Consider the following 12942-nt stretch of genomic DNA (forward strand, 5'->3'; position numbering starts at 1 on the left):
CATTTCACAGACACCTAGTAGAGTGATTAATAAAACTGACTTGTCAGCCAGATGGGTTCAGCTCTAGCTGTGGAACCTCTGACAAGCTATTTAATCTTTTCATGACTTCAGAGTCCTCATCTGTAAATGGGGGGAAATCAGCTTTGAAATAAAGGTTAACATATTAACTGTCACCAAAATGTTTGCTAAATAAAGTCAATGAACATACAATAAGTATCTACTATATGCCAGATCTAAATATTAATTCTCAAAGATTTGTAAAAAATGCTCACAATCCTTCTATTTTAAAATGCTATTGGCTTATGGTTTAGCTATTTATGCATATAGAGACCACCAAAATAAGTAGTAGTATATTTGCACTATGAAACATAAATAAACTATTGCCCAAACCGTTTCCTATTCTATAAATTCACAATACATTATGAAACTATTTGGAATATCCTATTTATTTAGTACAAATTTAAATATACACAGTTCAGGACATTAGCTAAAAACCTCAAAAGTGCACCTTGGTTATCTTCTTTCCACAGTGAAATGTTATAATCTCCATACTTTTCTCACAAATACTTGTCAAGGAAAGACAAGAAAAAAATTCCTAGACTGTAATAAGGACTTCCTCTTTCTAACAAACTATCATGCAACTGATGTCACTTTCTCAATGTCTATAAATAAAACTATAGCCTTCTATGAAAATTTTAAGCATTAAATATAATTGATTACTTTTAACATTAATGTGACTGACAACTGATATGTCTAATACCTACTCTTACTTAATCCTGCAGATAAGCCAGGAAGTTCACTGGACTTGAGAACATTAGGTGTATCATGTAACATGATTACTTATACATTACTTATACATCTCTTCTTATACATATATAAACTTTATGGGAGAAAAAAATTCAACTGTTCTAGCTTATCTGACTTTGACACTCACACCAAAATCTTACAGAATGTGGGAAGTTGCTCCTAAAAGGAATAAAACATTATTAGCAAAATAAAGAGCTCAGGATCTTTCAAATGGAAAATAAAGTGTCCACGACATTATGCTGTCCATTGTCAGAAACTAGCCAAAACATCCAGGAAATGTCATAGGACAACAACACAATCTTCAATGTAAAAGTCAAGAAGACTGATTTTGGCAAACACCAGAGTAATGTTCTCCTTTATTAGTGAATCCCAGGCCAGAGTACTTCTATTTTGTCAACCGCATGCCATTGCCAATTATGTCGTTCTGGAACAAAAACGTAATAGACAGAAACTGTGCTGGTAGGTGAACAGAGGAAAACTACAAAAAACAATGAGTTTATGCTAATCTATCTTGAAAAGGCCCTCCAATCCAAGTTCATTTTAAAAATTGTTCAAGACTACATTTAGTACTATAAAACAATTATAATAAAGTATGAAATTCTTTTTCCCATTGAAAAATAAATAGGTTATCATAAACACTGTTGATGTCTTAATCCAATGTACATCTTTCTAAAATAATAAAGTACATGAACTTAGCAAATACCAACTTTGGCTCCAAAATCAACTTTCCAGAAACTCTGATTCCAAGCACATTTACTTGTTCAAACTTCCATTAAAAGAATAATCCTTTGATGACTTTAAGTTAGGGTGTTTTGTTTAATCTGATGACAACTTCAGGGTTTTCTTTTTTATATTTGGCTCATAAAATGTCTTGGAGAGTGGACACAACTCTTTTAAAAACTCAGTTTTAGGGCCTAGATTTTGATCACTGAATTAGAATCTAGTTTTATTCTGAACTTTTTTGAAAATGTCTCAGTATATGGTATGTGTAAGACAGGACTGGGACTAGGAGTGAGGTAAGAAAGGTGCCTTGATCATTTTCAAAATAATCTATACAAACGTAAATCACTTAGTACTCCTTTAATTAAATGTTAATTTATACACAAAAAGCTTAGTCAACATGGAAGATCAGACTAAACTGTACACTTAAACATGGTTAAGAAGGTAAACGGTATAGGTGCATTTAGCCAAAATCAAAAACAAAAGAAAGAAAAAAAGAGAAACATCAGTATCTTTACTTGTAACTAATCCAGAATGACACACCAGATTAAGTTCACTGTTTGTAAAGCTAACGAAGGCACTGCATCATTACAAAACAAGCCAAAGAACTAAAAGAATCATATAAGAACATGAGAATAGTACATACCTTAAACATTACTTAATTTAACCATTTCATATTGCAAATATGCAAAGTAAAGCCCATAGCTAACATTAAGAATCTGATACTGTTGACAATGGCTCCTTGAACTCTTTCACCTTTCCTCCAACATTTCTGATCTTTCATTTAGGGTTTTCTTCAAGGAGACTTTCTCTTCTACTGACTACTTTAGAAATGGTATTCACTTGGCCCATTGCTCTTTCAACTTACCATACTTTTTTAAAATTCTCCTAGTTTTAACCATCTGTAGATGATTTCTAAAATTATATTTATACGGTGGATCTCTTCCTTAAACTCAATTATAAATATTCAGTTTAAGAAATAACTGGATATCTCATACACATTTCAAATACAGATGTAAAGTCAAACTCTCAATTTGCCCTAACCTGGAAGGATGCTGCTCCTATCATATAATCGCATTGCTATCTACCCAAAGCAGAAGCTGGAACACCAATTAGACTCCCTCCTTTTATTCTCCAAGTGCATAAGTCACTGGTTTCTGGTGATTTTTACCTTAAGTCTCTCAGGGTTTGCTGTCTAACTTTTCTTATTGTCTAGTGTTTTGAAACCATTATTCAATAAAATTTGCCCATTTCTTTTTTGGTTGTTTGAAGTAGCAAAATAAATCCAGTTCCCGTAACTTCATCCCAGGAAGAGGAGTATGTTTTCCAGAAAATCTTATGTTGCAGAGCATGCATGAATCTACTTTTTGTCATTCAGTTGCCCAGTCTTGGATGACACTTTTCGACTTTGTGGACTGCAACACACCAGGCCTCCCTGTCCCTCACCATCCCAAAACCTACCCAAGTTCATGTCCATGTATCTACTTAATGGCTTACAAATTTTATAAAGATTTCTTACACTTGGAATTTTACCTGGAAGATTTTCTTAGAGCCATCAAATAATCAGGTAACCCTAACACTATCTTTCTTAGCACCCTTTACAATAACTTCTCAAAATGGGATCAAAAAAGGATACATTAAACTAGTCCACCTTTCTATAGTATCTGAATCGCTCGCTAGACATGATCTACTCTTTGTGAACCCATGGATCATACCCTGCCAGGCTTCCCTGTCCATGGAATTCTCCAGACAAGAATACTGGAGTGGGTTGCCATTCCCTTCTCCAGGGGATCTTCCCAAACCCAGGGATGAACCCGAGTCTCCTGCACTGCAGGCAGATTCTTTACTCTCGGAGCCACCACAGAAGCCAACAGTTTTCTAGTGGAATGGCTAAGAGAGAATGAGGTTATCTTTATTACAATTACTTACATCATATGAAATAATATTCAGGACCAAATTAAACTTCGAACAGCTATACAATTTTTATCGGTTATAATCTGGAGAATGCTATTATCTCATCTAATTCTAAAGATCAATAAATATTAATCTGAGATAGTATTCAAATTTATCACAAACCTGGCAGAGCATGTCCTAGATATCCTTTCAATAGATGACATTTACCCTGATAACTCCATTTCTCTTTTGGATGGCAAGAGTTTTATAAGGGATCTGTCTAAGAGACACTCCCCCCAAAATGCTTCAATAAAATGGATATTTGTCTTTTTCCTGCTAGACCAAGAGAACTACTATATTTCTTTTGTCTACTCAGGAGCTATCATAATATATAATAAAATTGAGTGCTGAATGTGATAATGAATGAGAGAATAATAAATGGAGTGAAAGAGAACATTCTGTAATGTATTACTAGGCAACTAGATGTTTAAAAAAATAAACAAACAACCTTATACTGGGCTACTAAAATGTCAACACGCCTCTGAATGTTAAATAAATACTTATATGTAACAGGAAATTTTTAGAAATACAATGTTTATCAGAAACTATGTATGTACTTTTTAAACTATGTACTTTTTTTCTCAAAAAGTAAAGGAGAACATATTAAAGAGCAATAGGGCCTTGGAGCTAATCCTCAAAATGTATTACACCTCTTCATCAATTCTAGTGCTATTTCTGAAAAGAGTACAAAGTACCTAATTTTAAAAGGAAACCTAAGTCCCACTACATTAAACTTTTATTTATATACAAACATACTGCATATATATATTTCATACTTAAGAAATGATTACAATATAAGCTTATTTTGGTATCACAGCATTTTCACTAGAATAGAGAAGGAAAACTGAGCAAAAATGAAGGAGTTGTGTTGCCAGGAAGAGAAAGTTGTAGTTAAGAGTTGAAATGAAACAAATTTTTTGTATTAGGATAGACATCAAAAGTTAAGAGAAATTAGTATCAAAATGAGAAATTAATATTAAAGATGCTTTAAACAAAATCCCATGTTTTAGGAGATTAAGTGTCCATTTTTTAGTGACGGGTGTACCTAAGAAGGCATAACAATGAGAATTAGAAAATATGTCATAATAGAAATGAAAAGACAATTTACCAGAATTTGCTGCATGCAGCTGAAGTTGCTTGATGCAGTTAAATACAATACGGAGTTTTGAATAACGTATAAAAACAAATAAAAGGGACACCAGCATAAAATTTTATGTAATTTTCATAAAATATCTACTTTACTTAATAATACTGTATCTTTCTTCTCTGCAATCACCCTAGGTGTTTTCTTCAGTCTAACTTTATTGAGGGTTTCGACGGCTAAGTCAAAGAGCTCTCGGTAACTGTCAAATTGCACTAGAAAATATAAAGGTTATTTAAAAATATGTTTGTACTGATTTCTAACATTATCTGATAGTGAAAAGAGAACAGACTCTGTGTAATTTAAAAGCCTTTAGACTACAAAATTTTTGTACTTTGTTTTATGCCCCTGGATATGTTTTCAGTGTTTCCTAATTTACAGCCTTGACATACTCCTTTTCCTATTTGGAACCAGTCTGTTGTTCCATGTCCAGTTCTAACTGTTGCTTCCTGACCTGCATATAGGTTTCTCAAGAGGCAGGTCACGTGGTCTGGTATTCCCATCTCTTTCAGAATTTTCCACAGTTGATTGTGATCCACACAGTCAAAGGCTTTGGCATACTCAAGAAAGCAGAAATAGATGTTTTCTGGAACTCTTTTGCTTTTTCCATGATACAGTGGATGTTGGCAATTTGATCTCCAGTTCCTGTGACTTTTCTAAAACCGGCTTGAACATCTGGAAGTTCACAGTTCACGTATTGCTGAAGCCTAGCTTGGAGAATTTTGAGCATTACTTTACTAGTGTGTGAGATGAGTCCAATTGTGCAGCAGTTTGAGCATTTTTTGACATTGCCTTTCTTTAGGATTGGAATGAACTGACCTTTTCCAGTCCTGTGGCCACTGCTGAGTTTTCCAAATTTCCTGGCATACTGAGTGCAGCACTTTCACAGCATCATCTTTCAGGATTTGAAATAGCTCTACTGGAATTCTATCACCTCCACTAGCTTTGTTCATAGTGATGCTTTCTAAGGCCCACTTGACTTCACATTCTAGGATGTCTGGCTCTAGGTGAGTGATCACATCATCATGATTATCTGGGTCGTGAACATCTTTTTTGTACAGTTCTTCTGTGTATTTCTGCCACCTCTTGTTAATATCTTCTGCTTCTGTTAGGTCCATACCATTTCTGTCCTTTATCAAGCCCATCTTTGCATGAAATGTTCCCTTGGTAACTCTAATTTTCTTGAAGAGATCTCTAGTCTCTCCCATTCTGTTGTTTTCTCTATTTCTTTGCATTGATCACTGAGGAAGGCTTTCTTATCTCTCCGTGCTATTCTTTGGAACTCTGCATTCAGATGCTTATATCTTTCTTTTTCTCCTTTGCTTTTCGCTTCGCTTCTTTTCACAGCTATTTGTAAGGCCTCCTCAGACAGCCATTTTGCTTTCTTGCATTTCTTTTCCATGGGGATGGTCTTGATCCCTGTCTCCTGTACAATGTCACGAACCTCATTCCATAGTTCATCAGGCACTCTTATCTATCAGATCTAGGCCCTTAAATCTATTTCTCACTTCCACTGTATAATCATAAGGGATTTGATTTAGGTCATACCTGAATGGCCTAGTGGTTTTCCCTACTTTCTTCAATTTAAGTCTGAATTTGGCAATAAGGAGTTCACGATCTGAGCCACAGTCAGCTCCTGGTCTTGTTTTTGTTGACTGTATAGAGCTTCTCCATCTTTGGCTGCAAAGAATATAATCAATCTGATTTCAGTGTTGACCATCTGGTGATGTCCATTTGTAGAGTCTTCTCTTCTGTTTTGGAAGAGGGTGTTTGCTATGACCAGTGCATTTTCTTGGCAAAACTCTATTAGTCTTTGCCCTGCTTCATTCCATATTCCAAGGCCAAATTTGCCTGTTACTCCAGGTGTTTCTTGACTTCCTACTTTTGCATTCCAGTCCCCTATAATGAAAAGGACATCTTTTCTGAGTGTTAGTTCTAAAAGGTCTTGTAGGTCTTCATAGAACCATTCAACTTGCTTATTTAACTTATATGCAGAGTACAGCATGAGAATGCTGGGCTGGAAGAAGCACAAGCTGGAATCAGGATTGCTGGGAGAAATACCAATAACCTCAGATATGCAGATGACACCACCCTTATGGCAGAAAGCAAAGAGGAACTAAAAAGGCTCTTGGTGAAAGTGAAAGTGGAGAGTGAAAAAGTTGGCTTAAAGCTCAACATTCAGAAAACAAAGATCATGGCATCCGGTCCCATCACTTCATGGGAAATAGATGGGGAAAGAGTGGAAACAGTGTCAGACTTTATTTTGGGGGGCTCCAAAATCACTGCAGATGGTGACTGCAGCCATGAAATTAAAAGACACTTACCCCTTGGAAGAAAAGTTATGACCAACCTAGATAGCATATTCAAAAGCAGAGACATTACTTTGCCAACAAAGGTCCGTCTATCAAGGCTATGGTTTTTCCAGTGGTCATGTATGGATGTGAGAGTTGGACTGTGAAGAAAGCTGAGTGCCAAAGAATTGATGCTTTTGAACTGTGGTGTTGGAGAAGACTCTTGAGAGTCCCTTGGACTGCAAGATCCAACCAGTCCATTTTGAAGGAGATCAGCCCTGGGTGTTCTTTGGAAGGAATGATGCTAAAGCTGAAACTCCAGTACTTTGCCCACCTCATGCAAAGAGCTGACTCACTGGAAAAGACTCTGATGCTTGGAGGGATTGGGGCCAGGAGGAGAAGGGGATGACAGAGGATGAGATGGCTGGATGGCATCACTGACTCGATGGACCTGAGTCTGAGTGAACTCCGGGAGTTGGTGATGGACAGGGAGGCCTGGCGAGCTGTGATTCATGGGGTCGCACATGACTGAGCGACTGAACTTAACTAAACTAATTTACAGTCTATGGGAACTTGAAGAGAATTTATGTCTTACTATGGTGTTAAAACTATGTAAATCTGAATTATTTTGAAATGTATGACAGTGCTTTTCAGGTCTACAATATCATTCTACTTCTCTGAATATTCAGCCTATTAATTTTTGACAGTTTTATATTGAAATTCCATATAAAATCTTAATTTACCTACTAAAAAATTGTAATATATAGTGGAACTGTATGTAATCTTGTTCTGTATTTTCCAAGCCTCCTATAAATGTGTTCGTATACTTCCATTACTAAAAAAAAAATTAAAAACAAGAAGAAAAATATTAAGAGATGGCCTTGAAAACCTATTATACACTGAGTCTCAGAAAAGAAACTAAAAACCATACCTTTCCAACCATAGTTTTCCATCCCAGTTTAATGAAATCAAAATACAACTAACTCCTGAGTACAAATGACTTAAGGTACGGTGCTAAAGGAAAACATGCTATGAAAGTTAAAATGCTAGAAAGAGTTCTAATAATATTAGGATTATTCCTTTTTTACATGAAGTACTATTTGCATCATACTATAATTTAGTATGGAGATGGAGCTATAATTATATAAGTTCACTGTTATATATATAAAAACTATAGTAGAAATATGTGTGTTCAAATTAGTTACTCATCTTAACTTACTAATCACTTCAGTATTTATTGACTACCACACAATAAACTGTGGAAAATTCTTAAATAGATGGGAATAACAGACCACCTTATCTGTCTTCTGAGAATCCTGTATGCAGGCCAAGATGCAATAGTTAGAATCGGACGTGGAACAACAGACTCATTCAAAATTTAGGTACGGAGTATGTCAAGTCTATGTACTGTCACCATGCTTATTTAACTTATATGCAGAGTACATCATGCAAATGCCAGGCTGGAATCAAGATTGCTGGGAAAAGTATCAATAACCTCAGACATGCAGATGATACCACCTAATAGAAGATAGTGAAGAGGATCTTAAGAGCCTTTTGATGAAGGTGAAAGAGGAGAATAAAAAAGCTGGCTTAAAACTCAACATTCAAAAAACTAAGATTATGGCATCTGGTCCCATTACTTCAGGGCAAATAGATAGAGAAAAAGTGGAAACAGTGACAGATTTTATTTTCTTGAGCTCTAAAATCAGTAAATGGTAACTGCAGACACAAAATTAAATGATGCTTACTCTTTGGAAGAAAAGCCTTGACAAACCTAGACCTCATATTAAAAAGCAGAGACATCACTTTGCTAACAAAGGTCCATAGTAATCAAAACTATGTTTTTTCCCAGTAGCCATGTACAGATGCGAGAGTTGGACCATAAAGAAGGCTGAATGCCAAAAAACTGATGCTTTTGAATTCTGGTGCTGAAGACTCTTGACAGTCCCTTAGACAACAAGAAGATCAAACCAGTCAATCCTAAAGAAACTCAACCCTGAATGTTCATTGGAAGGACCGATGCTGAAGCTGACGTCCCAATACTTTGGCCACCTGATACAAAGAGCCGACTCATCGGAAAAGACCCTAATGGGAAAGATTAAACAAACACAAGAGGAGGAGGGTAAGACAGGGGATGCAGTGGTGGCTGGCATCACCAACTCAATGGACATGAATCTGAGCAAACTCCAAGAGATGGTGAAAGACAGGGAAGGCTGGCATGCTGCAGTCCCTGGTGACACAAAGAGTTGTATACAACTTAGCAACTGAACAACAACAAAATATACCATAGATTACTCTTTTCAGAAGATTACAAAATAACACATAAACAGATGATGGGTATTACTCATCAGGGAAAAAAGCATATATTTCATAGGTCATTTAAATAGTAGAAATAATGTGTTAAATCAATCAGTAAAATTAGAGGAGCACAGAACGGTTAGGAAGGCAGTATACAGAAAGAGAAGAAATAAAAAACTTAAGTTTATTTTCTTGCAACCACAGAGTAAGCTAAGAATACAGATTGAGGTTGACCAACTTCAGAAAAAATGAATAAAACTGAGATACAACTGCCCAGGTATCTCCCTCATTCCCATCAGCAACGTATCTCCCCTGAGATTAAAGATTTTATCAAAAGAAAACCTACATATAGTTAAGTGAATAAATACAGTCATCAGAAGCAAAACCACACCTAGTCTAGTTTGCTCTATCATGCGCCATGGTTAAATGTTAATACAAGGACTGGGTGATATACAATGAAAGAGAACATAAGGATACAGTCTTTTACTATAGACTAAAGAAAGTAACATTGACTATAAACATTCAGCAACATCTTAGGAGTACTGTCTATTTTCTGCTTCTATAATCAATCTCAATCAATGTAAGTGAAGTCTCTCAGTTGTGTCCGACTCTTTGAGACCCCATGGACTACAGTCTACCAGGCTTCTCCGTCCATGGGATTTTCTAGGCAAGAATAATGGAGTGGGTTGCCATTTCCTTCTCAAGGAGATCTTCCCAACCAGGGACTGAAACTCAGTCTCCCGTGTTGTAAGCAGACGCTTTACCATCTGAGCCGCCAAGGAAGTCAATGTAAAGGCACTCAATATTTCCTACATTCATGGAGTCTCACCTTCCTGTCTCATCTGATGCCATCAATGCATCAAAGGAACCACTAGAGAGGACTACAAGTAAGTCAACAAAATGAGTTACTAGGATAATATTAATAGCATAAGGCCTCATGCTGCCAGAGATTGTAGGACACAGCTGATACCTGTGGACAAAGTCATTTTTCCTTTCAGCTGAGAGTTAAAACAACAACAAAAGAATAACAAAACATACTTTCTCTCTCCCCCTCTTCTCTTAATTTTATGTAAGTATCATGCTCAAAAAAGAGAGGCTGTAATAGATTGCCAAAACGCAGGTCACGGGCTCTTATATTAAATGGTAGTTTAAATACAGTAGACCCTAGAACAGCACTGACCCCTCACTTTACAGTCTACCCTTTGTATTCACTGTTCTGAATCCACGGGTTAAACCAACCACAGATCATTAAATACTGAAGTATCAAAAAAAAAAAATTCATGTATAAATGGACCTGTACTATTCAAACCCATGTTATTCAAGGGTCACCATGTGAATTAATCATATTCACATACTGATACCAAGGAATTGGATATGTTTTTAGATGTTATTTCTAAAAAGTGATTTTAAAAGTTTTCATTATACTTATCAAACTGTATTATAGCTAGGCATCGATGTTTGGATCACTTTTCTACACAGCATAACAACTACCACAAACCTAGCAGCTAAGAACACCACATATGTATTATCTTCCAGTTTATGTGGCTGAAGCATCCTGGTATAATTTTGCAGATCTACCTTGCTCTTTCATGTTCATAAGGTGGGAGCAATATTCTTCTGCAATTGTCAACATCTCAAATAGAAGTGGAAGGTCCTAATACTTAGATATTACTGTCTGGTACACATAAAATTCTATAAAGATGCCTCCGTTATCAGTCTGTCATATCTTTATCTCAAGAAAAAATAGTCTATATGAAAACTTAAAAATGGTTGCGGCTGGGAGGGATTGAGGGCAGGAGAAGAAGGGGACAACCGAGGATGAGATGGCTGGATGGCATCACGGACTCGATGGACGTGAGTCTGAGTGAATTCCGAGAGATGGTGATGGACAGGGAGGCCTGGCGTGCTGCGATTCATGGGGTTGCAAAGAGTCGGACATGACTGAGCGACTGAACTGAACTGAACTGACCCTTACCCAGTTCCTATTAAATAGAGATAAGGATTTAATTGTGTATTTCCATCAGTTAAAACATGATCTGGAAGATGTACAAATCAGTAAGATTAAATTCTGTATATTTAAAAGTGAAAAGTGATAAGAAAATTTAGTAACAATAGTTATAATTAATATTTTCATATTTAATATGTAGTTAGCTAGGGAAAATAATTAGGTAATCCTTTTAATTCAATTTAAGCTTTTATTTCAGTACTGAAATAGGTATGCTATTGGTATACTGACTATTTAAAATATTTCAAATAATGCTTAAAAGAAACCAAAAAAATGAATTTTTTAAAATTCAAATAACATTTCAAAATTTGCATAATTTTGTAACTTTATCAGGAAGAGCATATGTGTTTCATATCATTTTGTTATTAATCTGCAAAGAGCACCAATAATTTTCATTTAAATTGTGAAAGTGAGGTTGTATACATGAGTGTCACCAATGAGAAAATTTTTATTGATCCTAGAAACACTGAAAATTAAATGGCAACAGAGAAATTAAACTATGGTATTTCTAACTTTTATTTTACCTGCAGTGTTAGACTCTTAACTGCGTTCCATACTACTCCAATAAACTCTTTCATTCTTTCTTCAGGACTTCTACAGCTTTCAGTTATAGTCAGCACAGCTTTTACAGGAACTGACAATGGTCTGGATTCTAAGAACAAGAACAGGTAGGATGATTTAATAGAAATGTACCAGGAAGTTTCAGAAAAATATACAGAAAATATTTCCACTATTACTTCTTCCCGCGTTTAAAATTTAAAAATATATGAGATTATAAAACATATTACATCATATTTACTGAAAGAATTACTCATTTTTACAATTATTCCAAATAAAGAAAAATAATCTGTTAATAGTTAAGAGAGTGAAGATGACTCTTCTTCAGAGATTGATGACTGGGATGTTGGTTTATGAAGTAACAGTAATGCTCTATTTTGAATACATGGATGTGTATTACATTGTGAAAATGTACTTAATTATACCTTAACAATCTGTTCATTTCTCAGTATGAAGTTAAAACATAAATAAAAATCTTATCAAAATAGAAAACTGAACTTCCTTCATCCAGAATTAATACAAAATGTGTCTTCCCAAGTGTGAATTTTCCTGAGAATAAAAGCTTACTCATAGTATCTCTCTACTTAAAACACTGGTTTTGATAGTAAGCAAAAGAAGCACTGGGCTTCCTCAGTGGCTCAGACAGTAAAGAATCTGCCTGCAATGCAGGAGACCCAGGTTTGATCCCTAGGCTGGGACGATTCCCTGGAGAAGGGAATGGCTACCCCACTACAGTATTCTTGTCTGGAGAATTCCATGGAGAGAGGAGCCTGATGGGCTATAGTCCATGGGGTCACAAAGATTTGGACAGGACTGAGCAACTGATACTTTCATTTTCATTTTCAAAAGAACTGATCACATAAAAGCCAGGTAGATGTTACAAAAATTTTCTTCATCTAAAACAAGGAACTTAGAGAACTTCAATAATTCTTATAATGAAAATTTCAGAAATCAAATAATAATTTATAACAATATATGTGGACATGTCTATATGTATGTTACATTTTTATGTACTGCATACATATAATTGATAGGGTGCTATTTTAATTACCATAAAATAAATGACTCAGATCTTGGTTTTTAAGACTTTTACTAAGCTAAATTTGATAATCATTGGGCAGTCTCCAAAGTAAGTGCTACCACATCATCACTATGAGAATGGTAAGTGC

At 35.5% G+C, this 12942-nt stretch overlaps 1 protein-coding gene across 3 annotated transcripts in view; it reads right to left on the reverse strand.

Moving 5' to 3' along the window:
- VPS13B (vacuolar protein sorting 13 homolog B) overlaps positions 1–12942 on the reverse strand; it is a 772631-nt gene that overhangs the window by 419561 nt on the left and 340128 nt on the right. For all 3 annotated transcript variants that reach the window (XR_005724545.1, XM_040260994.1, XM_040260993.1), the window contains exon 22: positions 11740–11867. Coding sequence is in view for 2 of the 3 variants with exons in the window: in XM_040260994.1 (XP_040116928.1) it covers positions 11740–11867 (128 nt within the window). In the remaining variant the exon portion in view is untranslated. The remainder of the gene's footprint in view (positions 1–11739; positions 11868–12942) is intronic.

Source organism: Oryx dammah, unplaced genomic scaffold, assembly GCF_014754425.2.
Source record: "Oryx dammah isolate SB20612 unplaced genomic scaffold, SCBI_Odam_1.1 HiC_scaffold_19, whole genome shotgun sequence".
Lineage (NCBI taxonomy): Eukaryota > Metazoa > Chordata > Mammalia > Artiodactyla > Bovidae > Oryx > Oryx dammah.